The 15,366-nt window shown below is 41.2% G+C and overlaps 1 protein-coding gene across 1 annotated transcript in view; it reads right to left on the bottom strand.

Moving 5' to 3' along the window:
• The window catches only part of LOC126183844 (transient receptor potential channel pyrexia-like), a 190,246-nt gene that overhangs the window by 13,436 nt on the left and 161,444 nt on the right, over positions 1-15,366 (bottom strand). Inside the window, exons 7-8 of the mRNA XM_049926153.1 lie at positions 13,173-13,732; positions 2,261-2,453 (exon numbers count right to left, since the gene is read on the bottom strand). Of these exons, the coding sequence (XP_049782110.1) occupies positions 2,261-2,453; positions 13,173-13,732 (753 nt within the window). The remainder of the gene's footprint in view (positions 1-2,260; positions 2,454-13,172; positions 13,733-15,366) is intronic.

The raw sequence follows: 15,366 nt of genomic DNA, 5'->3' as shown, positions 1-15,366 counted from the left end.
GAATATACTTGTATTACAATTATAAGAAATAATCAGAATGTGTTAAAACACTAAGACAAAAAAAAAGAAACAAAGAAAAAAAGTTAGCATATGGCGGAATGCGTACCCACTTTCTTCGACTCTGCAATCCACGTCTTTATCCAGTATGTTGCGTCAAAGACATGTGTTTTTTGTCTTTTGTATCGACTCTCATAGTATTTCTTAAAGTTTTATATCATTGATGTGTAATTAAGGGACAATTAATTATAAGGAGTATGTGTTTTTGATCAATGTTCAATGCACTGTTGCCTTATCACAGCATACTAGTAGATGTTCAGGCCTTTGAAGCAGCATACTACGATGAATCACAAGTCCGTATGCCATCTCTGTAGTTTTCAAAAGTGCAAGTACAGCAAAGACCATCAGCAGAAATATACTACTCTTTGTGAAAGGAATGCATTAGGTCCCAAAATGTTTACCGTGGAATACTAGCAAACTGAATATGACAAAATGAAGAGCACTCGCACTTGCCTGCCTTTTTTTATGCCAGTGGGAATGTTTGTTTACTTGTGTTCCCTTGTAAACCATGCTTTAATTACATTTCTGAGATTCTTCTTCTTGTTTGCTTTGTCTGTATGCTGTTTTTTAAGTGATCTCCCTTTCTTATTTAGCTGGAATTTTTTACCTTTTTAGAGATCTTTTTTTCTGTAATCAGTGGTCTCTTTTAATCATTCTCTGGTCTCTTTTCTTTATCTGGCAACTGTTTTCTCTTTATTTACCAATCTTTTGTAGTGTGTACCTGTTAATTTTCATTGTTTGTTAATAATTTATTCCATTATTAGATGATCTACATCCACTGTTGAACCATCTTCAATCTTTGCCTGGTAGCTGTTTCTCCTTGTTTGTCGACCATTTTCTGTCTTTTGACTATTGGTTTTCTCCACTTAGCAATTGATTTGCACTGTACATTTCAGTCCAGTTGTACATATCGTTTAATGTCTTAGGTTTAGCATACTGATGATTGGATTTAGTACTTTCCTGATTCTTATAATTGCACTGGCAGCACTTGTACATTTTGTGAAATCTGTCGTATGTAATTACCAACTTAATGGACTTTCACTATCATAGTTCACTGTGACTTGCTCAGTTATCTTTGTTCATTCATTTAGAGAGAAAGCAAATTTACAATATTGGTGCATTGTGCCAGCACTTTTATATCCTTTGGTGCATAGTCCTACATCTCTCAGAAAACATCAGTGGAATATCATGAGATTTTGGGCAACATATTTTAGCTTCTTAATGTTATATTTGAAGAAAGAAAAAGATGAAATGAAAAAGAGAGAAAATGAGTTCTGAAATATTAGTTTGATATGTTAGCCTTATAATGTTTTCAAACAGAGGAAAGTAGAGGTTACAGTATTAACATTATTACGGAAAGGATAGATTGCTACTTACCATAAAGGCGACATGTTGAGTTGCAGACAGGCACAACGAAAGTAGTGTTACACATTGAGCTTTTGACTAAAGTCTTCTTCGAAAAGGAAAACACACACATTCTGTCAGGAATGACTGAAAATAGCAATCATGTGTGGGTGAGGTGTACCTGCTTGTGTGAATGTATAGGAGACTTTATCTGAAAACGCAATATGTAACAGTCATTTCATTGTGCATGTTTGCAATCAGCATGTCATATTCATGGTGAGTAGCAGTCTATCCTTTTCCTTGTAATGTTTAGTTAGTTTGCTGTGTGTTTGCATCTTTAGGGCCCACAGTGAAATTTGTTTTAAAGTATTGATACTTTCTGCCCATCATTTTATGAGTGTGCACTGCGTACATGCACTCATGTAATTCCTCTTACTGTGTCACCTGCTGTGTGGAATATATTAGCACATAGTTTTGATATAAAGTGAGTAGTCAGCACTTATTTATTGTAATTGTTATAGCTCCATAGGAATTATTTCTTGAAGCTCCCAATTTTTTTATATTTCAAATGTCTGCAGAATGTAGTAAAAAGTGGTTAATTTTCTTCTCTTCGTCTCTTGTTCAATGTGGAAGATTTCTCTGCAATCTGTGTGCCATGTGCTTGACAGCCTGAATATATGGCACATTTTCATTTTTAATTCAAATCTCTTAATCTTTGTGGATAACTAGGATTGGAATAGTAACCAGGAAACATATAGATTCTAGTGATGAGTCATAGATATCTGTGTCATTTATATAGAATACACTGCATGAGAAATGATTCATGTGACCAGAATAAAGACAGATGGTGGTACCATACCTGTATATCACTGACAGCGAGTCCAACAAGCAAGTTTGTCAGAATGACTGTGACGAGAAGCACGAAGCCGAAAAACAGCAGATGTGCAGTCCCTGCATACTGCAGTGGCTGGTCCGCATCATAAAAAATGTCCTCGAACTCCAGCTCTCCAGACATCATCACCACAGTCTTGAGTACACTGCGCAGCGCACCTCTGGATGCACAGAACGTCATTCTGTTGAGAAGTGCAGCTCAAGTGTACTTCTGTTACAATGATAATCATGACCAAAATTAAAAGTACATTTGAGAGCAGAGCTGTAGGCCAGAAAGTATTATGTTTGTTTGACATTGTGATAAATAGTAATTTATTAATAGTCATACTCAGCTCTTCATAAAGTAACCTAAAATTTTACAAGTATATAAACAATCCTGGTAGTTGCTACAAGTAGTTTGTGATGACAATGGGTAAAATACCCTTGTTTTGAGGGTTCTCTCATGTAATTAATTGAAATATCTTATGAGATGAACAATTGTATTCTGCATTTCCCTGAAGAAACAATACATAATGAAAGTAATGTTTTATGACTTAAATCAAATGGATGCTTATTGTCTGCAAATTGGCTTGTTAAACAAAAATTAATCAGCTCCCTCTACATACCTTGACAGTATATGTGATTTGCTGTGACAAGGACTACAAAAATGTGTAAGATGGCCAGATGGGTTGGATACTGACAACAACATTTGAAGCATTATTCCAGACTACTCCAAAGACTTGCAGTAGCATTCAAATACACAGACTTTGCAGACTAGTCAAGGTATGTGATTGCTTCCCTACATTTCCCATGGGATGGAGTTGCTATTTTATCTTGGTCAGTATCTACGTTAACATCTCAATTGGCAGTGTTAGTAATGTTGCAGTCATTAAGATGAGAGAAAAACAGTAAAATCTGGGGCCATTTACTGTGATGTTGGTGGACGATACATATCACCTCAACTGAAGGGTCAATTTTTGCACAATAAAAAATTCCAATCAGTATCACACAGCCTTCCTCGATGTACGTGCAGATTCCCCAAAAGGCTTGCTCAGGTTTTGAGTACCCTGTGTTATCCACATATATCTGCAACGTGTAACTTGTTTCCTGTTGTCCATGGTCCTGAGCTGGTATCTCACAGCTCACTGACATCAAACAATTTTGTGGGCAAGAGCAAGAAATTCTGTTCCAAATAACCATTTAACCATATGATATAATTCCTTCCCACGTATTCATTGGGAATGGGCCAGGAATGACCAGTGGAGACTTCCTGCTGCAATTCCTACCATGGAGGCAACAGTGTTTTACCCATGAGCCATGATAAACATTGTTTATATTTTAAACAATCTTTCTGCTGCAATTCCTTACAAATTTTTTATAGACAGGGATATTTCCCAATGCAGGTAGTCAATACCAATGATAGTATGAAAATAGTGATAAGTTTAATTAGCAATCCTTCCCATTGTTTCCAAAAAAAGCAACTCAAATTTGTGTTCTATGGTCATTCAAAGTAGCTTATATGTTAAACTGTTTACATTCTGTCATTACTGAAGGGGCTCAGTGCCTAAGACACTGGGCTCTAAAATGGGATTAATGAAGTTGAATTCATTGCCTAGTTACTTTCTCCTCGTTTTGTTTATACATATCACTGTACATAGGGTGTTATTGGCATATGGGTCTTAACTGAGAAGAGCAGTTTTAAAATAACTTTTGAATCACTAACAAATACTACCTATTTTTATTGCTAGTCATTCAGTTTTGAGATTACTGAGAAACACCTTATGTTCACCTGATGATAGTTATGTGTGTCACTGTGATCCCACCTTTTGGAATGATTCTCTTGAATAAATGCACTTCCAATCTACAATGCAAAACTCAGGAAAGTTAGTTCTGCACTTCTGTTTCATTTATGATAAGCTTAGCGCCGACCTGCTTGTTTTCTTTCCCACCTTGTTAATTATTAAGACAGCTCTGCGATATTGTGGGAAGTGGTTTCCTGTTAACTTATTGTTACTGTGCAAGGAGGAATGACTGCCCAGAATTATGTCAATGCTTTGGGTGAACAAGTGCATTCCATGGTTCACAACATTCACAAGATGTTCAAGAACAAGGAAAATGTCTTCCGAGATGGCAACGCCAAAATGCACACTAACTATTCTGTTTAGACAGGGTTTGATGAACGCACATTTCAATCCCCCTCCTGTCCCACACAGTTTCGCAGTATGCGGATTATCAAAAATTTCTGATTGCTGTAGATTCCCTCCCTCATTACTGCTAATGAAACAAAGTACTGTACAAAATTGCTCTTGAACAATTGGTGACCTATTACCATTCATTCTACGAAGAACTAGAGCTGTATATATTGCAGGTTAAATAATCTTGTTCATTCATGTGTTATTTTGATGCCAATCTGTGCAATTCCTATACAATGTAAGTTAATACAAAACTGTATATGTACTGTGTTTCAAATTGTGGCAACTAGATGCACTGAATATGGGAATAAGGAACTGAAATCAGAAGAAATATGCAAGTTTCAGTGGTTAATTAGTTCTAGTCATTGCATAAGGGCTGTTGTGTTATTACTCTGTGTCACAGGCTGTGGAGGCTCTTTGCTACAGAATGAGCTGCATTGAGCTGCTTTACTTAAGTCATCACAAATAAATTTCGAGTCTCTTCCATCCTGATTTTCTCAAGTTACTTTGAATGTTGTCCAAGTATTTCCTGTGTGATGTCCAAGAGATCATCCTCCAATGGGAAACGTGGCTTTCGTCTTATGGTGCTCTGTAAGTGTGCCATATTATTTGGTTTTAATTTCGGCTACTATACTCAGTTCATTAATAAGTTCATGGTTAAGTAATATTCTCCAATCATTATTAATGTGTCTTCCATAAGATTTCACATTCAAGTAACTTTCTTTTTCTTTTTAAAGTCCAAGTTTCAGATCTATAGATTAATGATTTTTCTATGTGGACTTCTGAATTCCTAGAAAATAACTCCTTTTGAAAACTGTCATAAGATTCCATTTCATTATTTACAGAGTTGTCCGAGGTTCGCATGGAACTGATACAATTAAGTTCTTTGTTCCAGTATGAGATTTTCACTCTGCAGCAGTGTGTGTGCTGATATGAAACTTCCTGGCATATTAGAACTGCGTGCCGGACCGAGACTCAAACTCATGACCTTTGCCTTTCACGGGCAAGTGCTCTACTAACTGGACTACCCAAGCATGACTTACAACCCATCCTCAAGCTTCAATTCTGCCAGTACCTCGTCTCCTACCTTCCAAACTTCACAGAAGCTCTTCTGCGAAGAATGTAGGAGATGAGGTACTAGCAGAATTGAAGCTGTGAGGACGGGTTGTGAGTCATGCTTGGGTAGCTCAGTCGTTAGAGCACTAGACCACAAAAAAACAAAGGTTCTGAGTTCAAGTCTCAGTCCAGCACACGGTTTTAATCTGCGAGGAAGTTTCAAATTCTTTGTTTTTTGTAGAAGCTTTGTTATTTATTTGTCGTGCGTTGTTATTTAATGAAAAGTGGAGAGTTGTACCATTGATAGCATGTATTACTTGTGCTGTAAGAACATTTAATTCATTTTTATGATCGGTGAGTACAGTAATATCACCACAAATGTGAGGATATTAATGTTGCTATTTAATTATTCCCTATTTTCTAATAAATTTAATTTTTCACTTATTTTGCTGGTCGTAATACTGTAAATAATGAATCCACCCTGTTGATTCCTGTTTTGATATCTGTAGGGACTTTGGTGTCAACTTTTATTTTACATATTGGGTTTAGAGTGCAGAAGTTTGTTAAATTTGACATTTCATAGTTATACCAAGATGCCTTATGTTTTTCCATAAAGTCACTGTTACTATTGCCAAATGATGTTATTCAATTGATGAAAAGTATTATCTAGGGGAATGGCAATTAGTATGAGCTGGTGAAAAGTAATGGCCAATTAGTTTTTCTCAGATTTGCCCTTAGACAGTGAATACATGCAGCGCTTCGAATAAATCATAGACATCAACACCACTCCTCCATTTGCTAGAACTTAAATGATGTACTTGTTGAATCTGTTTCTGTTAGCTTGGGCAAGTTCAAAAGAATGCAGAATCTTCAGCTGTGGTACATATTACATAAATTGAAGGTGGAGGGGACAGAAAGGAAATGAAAGTAAAGGGAAGGAACTGGTGATATCAGCTGCATGGGGACTTTATGTGGAATCAGCAACGACGAGTGAAAATGTGTTCAGGACCATGACTTGAACCCAGGATCTGCTGCTTACTAGGCAGTTGGGTTAACTACTGTGCTACCTGGACACAGTGTTTATTGCAAATGCGTGGACTTTTTCAGCATGCTCCCTGGCTGACCCACACTCCCATCCAGCACCACCTGTCTGCAGTACCCATCCATGGCCTTTATGCTCACTAATTTTAGATTCACACTAGAAGTCAAACGTAAATGTGCATCTGCACTGCAGGTTGTGATTCGCTGCCCATCAAGATGAAGCAATTATATGAATGCAAGGTGTCTGTTCTTTCAGACGTCTGCACTATGCAGAATCTGCAGCTCTGATACATATTATGTAAACTGAATTTGGAGGAGGGAGAAAAGAAAGGAAAGGGAATAGAAGAAACTAATGATATTAGCTGCATTGGGACTTCATGCGGAATCAACAGTGACAAGTGAAAATGTTTGCTGGACTGGGACTCAAACCGAAAATAGTTGATGCATTTGCAATAAAAACTGTGTCCAGGTGGCTAATTGATTAATGCAACTGCTTAGAAAGCAGGAGATCCTGGATGTGAGTCGCAGTCCATCACACATTTTCACTTGTCGCTGCTGATTCCGCATAAAGTCCCGATGCAGCTGATATCATTAGTTCCTTTCCTTTCCTTTCCTTTCATTCCTCCCCCCCCCCCCCCCCCTCCAACTTCAATTTAGATATTTTTTTTGTTTTTAAAATTCAGTCTTAATCACACCACGTATGTTACAAGCACATAGGTGACCAGTTTCGGTCATATCTCATGACCAACATCAGACCCATGGCATCCATTGAAGATGGTAGGTGGAGCACTCTTCTTAGCTGCTGTGATGTCAAGTGGTTGGATGCCATGGGTCTGATGTTGGTCATGTGATATGACCGAAACCGGTCACCTATGTTCTTGTAACATACGTGGTGTGATTAAGACTGAATTTTAAAAACAAAAAATTTAAAAAAATTTTAATCACTGTTCCAAAAATGTTTATAAAAATTACATAAATTTTATTTGTTTCTGAGTGAGTGTGGAGGCTGGAGAATGGTCTAATTTTCAGCATCAGTTTACAGTGTTAAATGTGGGAAGTAATATTATCAAAGTAACATTAACCAAACAATGGAAAATCCAGGATGGAATGTAACAATATTATGAGAAGGAAAGTTGCTACTCAACAAATAGCGGAGATGGTGAGTCGCAGATAGGCACAACAAAAAGACTCTCACAATTAAAGCTTTCAGCCATTGAGGCCTTTGTCAAAAAACACACACACACACACACACACACACACAAGCTCAGGTCGCATACACAACTGTAGTCTCTGGCAACTGAAACCACACTGCCCACAGCAGTTTTGTGTGTGTGTGTGTGTGTGTGTGTGTGTGTGTGTGTGTGTGTGTGTGTGTGTGAGTGGGCGCACGTGCGTGTCTGTTTTGTTGACATGGTAGCATTAATGTTTAATTAGTCCAATGAATGAATAATGAAATCCTACCCACTCAATCCAGTTTCTGTTTCCACCATATTTTAATCTGCAGTGTCATTCAGGTAGTGTGGGCTAACCAAGATTGGATGGTATAGGCCACATTTTTTTTTTTTTTCTTTTTTGGGTACTGGTGAGGGTGGGGGAGTGGTCTGAAACTGCAGTGATGCCTCCAGTGTTTTGGAAGGTGAAATAAACAGAAAGGTCTGTTGCTGATTGTTTCAGTGTTCCTAGAACTACACTGCAAAAGAGATTAAAACTGTTATAGATAATGAGCAATGAAAATATTTATTTTACTTTCAACTTTTAAAATTAGAAAAGTATTGTTTAACTCACGTGCATTGTGTGAAAAAAAAACGAAACTATTGTTTTCTGTTGTAAAATTTACATTTCTGTTATAAGTTTTCACTTTGATTTTTTATTATATTGGTTCACTATGTTTTCTGTCCGTCTGGGTGTCTGTTAAGACTCCTTTTTCTGAAGGATGGGTAGAAGTATCTGGCTGAAATCTGTGTCACAAACTAAGGTGTGAAAAGTTTCTAAGTCAGTGCAGTCAAATGATATCGCTATTTATATCACACATTTCGATACTCACAAACTCGCTTGTCAAAACATATAGAGGACTTCCTGTTGACTTACAATCATGACATTTGACAATAAGCAAGGTTTCACAGTACAAGTAAAGGGAAAAAATCCGAACATTGTTGGTTTGTAATTATATCACATAAAAATATTTTGTTGCCATTTGTTGCTTGTCTGTCTGTTGAGACCCCTTTTTCTTAGGAATGCGTATAAGTATCAAATTGAAACTTATGTCTAATACTGAAGTCTGTTTTTCCTTGAGAGTGTAAGAAATTTAAGCATCTAGCTTGATGCAATCAAAAGATACAGCAATTTGTAAAGACCTTTTTTTTTTTTTTTCACGAGCAGGTAGAGGTATCAAGTACCGTAGTGTCAAATGTTAAGTTCTGTGGCCCTTGGTTGTATAAATAATTTAAGCTTCTAAATCAGTGGAATCGAAAGATATGGCCATATGTCACATATTTTGATACTTGCAAACTCGCTCATCAGAAGCTATAGAGGAACTGCCTGCATATATGTGTTGCCCCTGATGATCTAGTGCTAAAGCACAGTCCTAGAAACTGAGGGTCGCAGGATTGAATCTCGGTCGGACCACTGGTTTCTTAGTCTTCGTTTTGAACTAGCCTTCACGATCTCATGGATACCATATTATACAAGTTCTCATCAATGAAATTTGAAACATGTCATGCAACTCTGCACATATCCACCGACAAAGCGTAATGAAAAAATAGATTGAAAAAGGTAGAAAAAAATAAAGACTTGCATCTGGCCATTGAGCCATAAGCCCATACTAGCCGCCATTTTCCTATATCTTGTTCTAAGTAAGATATGCATAAGAAATACCACATATTGTTCTAAGAATGCTTCGAACCAGTAAAACTGGGGAAAAAAAATAACGAGATTCGGGAAAATCTGAGGAAGCGAAGGTCGTTACACGGTGGATTAAGGACGGAAAAGACTCACCATGATTTAATAACGAGATTCGGAAAATACTGAGGAAGCAGAGGCTGTTGCACTAACGGTTCGAAAGAGAACGCGCAATCAAAGGTTGGTACAGAATCTTACGTCTGTGAAAAGATCTATGCGCAAAGCGTACAACTACCATTATCATACGTTAGCGAAAGATCTGGCAGAGAACCCAAGAAAATTCTGGTCCTGTGTAAAATCGGTAAGTGGGTCTAAGGTTTCGATCCAGTCACTTGTTAAACAATCTGGTGTGGCAGTTGAACATAGCGAAACGAAAGCCGAAGTTTTAAATTTCACGTTTAAGAAATCGTTCTCGCAGGAAATTCGTATAAACTTACCATCGTTTGACCATCAAACGGGCTCCCGTATGGATGACATAATAGTAATTTATAAGCTTGCCTGACGTGGGGAAGCAACTGAGGGATTTGAAAACAAGTAAGTCGCCAGGTCCGGGTGGAATCCAATTTGGTTTTTCAAACAGTACTCTACAGCGTTAGCCCCTTACCTAGCTTGCATTAATCGCGAATCTCTCGCCCAGCGCAAAATCCCAAGCGACTGGAAAAAAGTGCAGGTGGTGACTCCAGTATTATAAGGAGCGCAAAAGAACAGACTCGCAAAATTACAGACGAATATCCCTAACATCGGTTTGCTGCAGAATCCTTGAATGCATTCTCACTTCGAATATGGTAAATTTTCTTGAGTTCAAGAATCTTATGTCCACGAATCAGCATGGATTTAGAAAGCATTGCTCGTGCGAAACTCAGCTTGCCCTTTCCTCACATGATATATGCGAACTATGGACGAAAGGCAACAGGCAGATTCCATATTTCTAAATTTTCAGAAAGCGTTTGACACGGTGTGCCATTGCAGGCTGTTTAAGAAGGTACAGCATATGGAATAGGTTCACAGATATGTGAATGACTCGAAGACTTCCTAAGGAATAAAACCCAGTATGTTTTCCTCAATGGCTAGTGTTCATCAGAAACAGGGGTATCGTCAGGAGAGCCTCAGGGAAGTGCGGTTGTTTGCTAATGATACTGTGGTGTAAGATAAGGTGTCGAAGCTAAGTGACTGTAGCAGGATCCATGATGATTTAGATAAAATTTCTAGTTGGTGCGATGAATGATAGCTAGCTCTAAATGCAGAATAATGTAAGTTAACGCAGATGAGTAGGAAGAACAAACCCATAATGTTCGGATTGGGCGTAATGTTACAGAGCGATATGAAATTCAGCGATCATGTGAGGAGTGTGGTTGGGGGGCAAATGGTCGACTTCGGTTTATTGGGAGAACTCTAGGAAAATGTGGTTCATCTGTAAAGGAAACTGCATATAGGATGCTAGTGTGACCTATCCTTGATTACTGCTGGAGTGTTTGGGGTCCATACCAGGTCGGATTAAAGGAAGACATTGAAGCAATTCAGAGGCGGGCTGCTAGATTCATTATTGGTAGATTCGAACAACACGCAAGTGTTACGGAGATGCTTCAGGGAGTCAAAAGGGAATCCCTGGAGGGAAGGCAAAGTTCGAGGAACGCTATTGGGAAAATTTAGAGAACCGGCATTTGAAGCTGACTACATAACGATTCTACTGCTTCCAACATATATTTCGCGTAATGACCAGAAAGGTAAGATACGAGAAATTACGGCTCATACGGAAGCACAAAGACAGTCTTTTTTCCCTCCCTGTATTTGCCAGTGGAACATAAAAAGAAATAACTAGTAGTGGTACGCTATATTCTTCGCCAGGCGGCATACGGTGGATTGCGGAGTATCTATGAAGATGTAGAACTCGTTTTCGATAGCAACAGAAAAGTTACAGCCGTAGCAGGAGAATGCAGATGACTTCTATAGCCGTCTAGACTGGCCTGCCACAACTGCAACATTTTCGTTTATGCCAAAAACAAGTTGCCGCACGGTATTCCCATTTTATCACTGTGCTGTTTCATTTTGTATGTGGCGCTGTAGCGGCGTGCCACGGCACTCTGGTGCGGGGATTTCAATGTTCGCTTGGACAGCAGACATGCCCTGATCAGCCAGAACATTATGACCACCAACTTGACTATTAATGTAAAACTCGTCTAGGCGATGTCAGCGTCACCTGGCGAAGAATCGTTGTTAGTGACACAAACGCACGGTGCCTGTAGTATCAGTGAGCGTGCTGTCCGTGTTTAGAATGGGGAAGGCGCGCGATCTATCTGAGTCTGAACCGAGGGCCGATTGTGACGGCCGGTAGGAGCATTTCGGAAACTGTAAGACTTGTCGAGTGTGTGGTGAGTGTCTTTTATACGTGGCGAAATAAAGGTGAAACCACTTCCAGACGTCATGACGTTGGGTGGCCACCCATCGTTACAGATGTACGTTGTAGGCAGGACAGGTTGGTAAACAGGACAGGAGGCGTCGAACTGTGGCGGAACTGACATCAGACTTTAATGATGAACAGAGTACAAATGTGTCTGCACACACAGTGCACCGAACACTCCTAACGGTGGGCCTCCATTGCCGACAATCCATGCAAGTGCCAATGTCAACATTACGACATCGGCAATTGCAACTGAATGGGCACGCGACCCTCGGCACTGGACGTTGGCGTAGTGGCAGAGGGTGGCGTGGTCTAATAAAACATACCTTCTCCGTCATGCTGACGGGAGGGTGTGAATTCGTGATCTTCCAGGGGAACAGCTCCTTGACATCTGTACTGCGGGATGGAGACAAGCTGGTGGAGGCTCCGTTATGCTCTGGGGAACATTCACGTGGGCATCCATGAGCCCAGTGGCGTTCGTGCAAGCAACATTGGCGGCCAAGGAATATCGTATACTGGTTGAAGATCACGTACAACCCTTCATGACTACGATGTTTCCTTACGGCAGTGGTATTTTTCAACAAGATACGATATACGATGTGCTGTGCCCCCCCCCCCCCCCCCCCCCCCACAAACACACACTCGCCAGATCTGAGCCCGATGGAACACATCTGAGATGTGATTGAACATGGCGTCAGAACTGATCGCCCCCTTCCCGGAATTTACAGGAATTAGGTGACTCGTATGGGCAGATGTGGTGCCAGCTCCCTCCAACGATCTACTAAGGCCTCATTGCTTCCATGCCATGATGCATCACCATTGCTATCCATGCCAGTGATGGACATACCGGCTATTATGTAAGTGGTCATGATGCTCTGGCTGATCAGTGTATATCTGCAAACAAGCAAATAGTTAATTCTTTACGTTTTCGAAGTGATAATTAAAACTTTGTGTGTAACCGTGGTAATTGCGTGTTATTCGATGTTGTTGCTTCAGCGACTTCTGATTTGGCAGTCTCTTAGATTTGTTAACCCTGAAACATTGATTGGTAGTATACAGATGCAGAAATTTACGGATAAATAGCTTTGTTAGTATAAAAGACAAATTTCCGCGTTTTAAAATAGGTTTTGTCGGTTTTAGCCGTGTGGGCCAGTGTACATACCTTGTAAGTGGCACGTCACGAGTCGTCTTATTAAGTTGCGACTATTGATGTATATCCTGAAATTGGCTGGAAGCGTATAGATTTTCTCAACCGCTGAAAGACAGCAAATTCGAGAGAGAAACTCCGTGGCTGTAAACCGGCGTGGCCGACTTACTTGAAAGGCGCGTGGTGGTGGAAGATGACGCCGAAGCTGAGGCTGAAGGCGACGAGCAGGCAGCAGTAGGCCATGAGGAACTTGGCGAAGTTGACGGCGACGGTGGTGAACATCTGGACGTAGAGGCCGAAGACGGGGAAGCGGCCGACGAGCAGCATGAGCTCGAGCCAGGTGAGGAAGATGCCGAGCGCGAGCACGTGCCGCTGCCACACGGGCTCCTCGCCGGCGCCGCCGAACCAGCAGAGGAAGGCGCTGGCGATGATGAGCCACTGCAGCCAGTTCTCCCAGGAGCGCAGGTAGCCGGCGCGCGAGTGCACCATCTGGAAGAGCTCCTTGGCGAGCAGCAGCGTGTTGAGCGCGAGCAGCAGGTAGCCGGCGGGCGCGTGCAGCCACAGCCAGGCGGAGGGCCGCGGCGCGCCCGTCAGCACGAACACCGTGTACGCGAACACGAACACCGCGTGGAACAGCAGGCTCAGCAGGAAGAACTTGCGGATGCGCCGCCACTTGAGGCACAGGAACGCCTCGCACAGCGGGTGCTTCAGCAGGTGCCGCAGCCCCACCTGTGGCACACGTACGTAAGTAATGCAACACATTTTTTCCCATCAAACCAGCTTGGTTTTATTCAGGATTCCAACACACACATTATTCCCCATTCCCTTGGTTGCAAATGCCTATTTTCAACATAATCTCCGTTCAATGCGACGCTCTTGCGCCACTTTACTGGGAGGGGCTGTATGTCCACATGGTACCACTCTACTGGTCGACAATGGAACCAACATCTTGCTGCATCAATGACCTCCACATCATCCACGCGCTGCTTCCAGCGGAGTGCATCCTTGATTGGACCAAACATGTTGAAGTCGTAAGGTGCGAGATCCGGGCTGTAGGGTGGATGAGGAAGCACAGTACAATGTTTTGCGAGCACCTCTCGGGTGTGCAGTCTTGTGTTGTCATATAGGAGGAGGAGGAGTTCGTTTGTAATTTTGTGTCGACAAACACGCTGAAGTCGTTAATTCAGTTTCCTGGCGGTAGTCAGTGCTGTGTGTGGCCGGGCCGGCACGCGGGAGTTTGGACAAGTTTGCAAGACCGTGTTGCAGCAATGACAGATACCGTGCTTTTGTTTACTGCCAGCTCTCCGTATACATTCTACAAGCGCCTATCAATATCTGCGACGCTCTGGTTTTCCTCCAAAGAAGTCCAGTGATAGCTCTCTGCTTGGAACGCACCTACATTACAGACGCCTTTTTGAAGGCTACATATAAGGCCGCCACGTATCGGAACTTCATGAAAATACAGGGGCTGAAGCGGGAATATTCCACGATCTCCCACAACCCATTCTACATTTTTCACCGAAAAGTGGCCGAGAAAAAAGGGTTGCACTACTTAGTGGACGTCCAACGTACTTCATCGTTTATTTTCGTTTGATTCGTGTTCGTGAATGGAACTGTGGTGCCTATTTACAAGTCCGCAGAATTGCGTAGACTGCCTAAATTCGATGCCTCCCACCCTGTTTCTGCGTGTTGCACGAAACTGAAGGGAAATCTATTGGCTTGTTCAAGCAGCACATCAGCGGGCGATGAACAGCTAAAGGGCGCTGACGATTTTCGCACCCCTCGAGCCTTGGATAACAGATAGATATAGACCCCGCATAGCTCTATCTCTACCGTATTGATGTTCGAAAGCAGGAACTAGGCACTCACATGACGGGGGGGCAAAAAGCCGAGTCTCTGTCACTACGCACTATGCCAAGTGGAGCTGACAGTTGAAGTTTTACTCATTTAGAGCTGAAATCAGGCATTGATTTTACTACTGAACGACGTGTTGTACTAGTATTACAGAAGTAATAGTACAATTCGATTTTTCCGAAATTTCCAATGCTAATGCGGTGGTTATCCTTTTCACCGTTACTTAGGTGATATGGTAACAAGCACTTTGGGACATTGTATTAGCGGTTCTTTCTTTTTACAAACGACGGAATTACAGTTCTTCAGTGAATTCCTTTATTTTTTGTACTGCGAGTCATTTAATTCACAGCGTCCACAGGAGTATAACACAAAATATTTTTTGATATTCACCCTCTACCTCCACCACATTTTAATTCTTTCTCTCCCTCCCTCTCTCTCTCTCTCTCTCTCTCTCACACACACACACACACACACACACACACACACGCGCGCACGCGCGCGCGCTCAGA

Source organism: Schistocerca cancellata, chromosome 1 (assembly GCF_023864275.1).
Source record: "Schistocerca cancellata isolate TAMUIC-IGC-003103 chromosome 1, iqSchCanc2.1, whole genome shotgun sequence".
Classification (NCBI taxonomy): domain Eukaryota; kingdom Metazoa; phylum Arthropoda; class Insecta; order Orthoptera; family Acrididae; genus Schistocerca; species Schistocerca cancellata.
The sequence above is the reverse complement of the archived record's forward strand: the minus strand, read 5'-3'. Positions and strand labels throughout refer to the sequence as shown.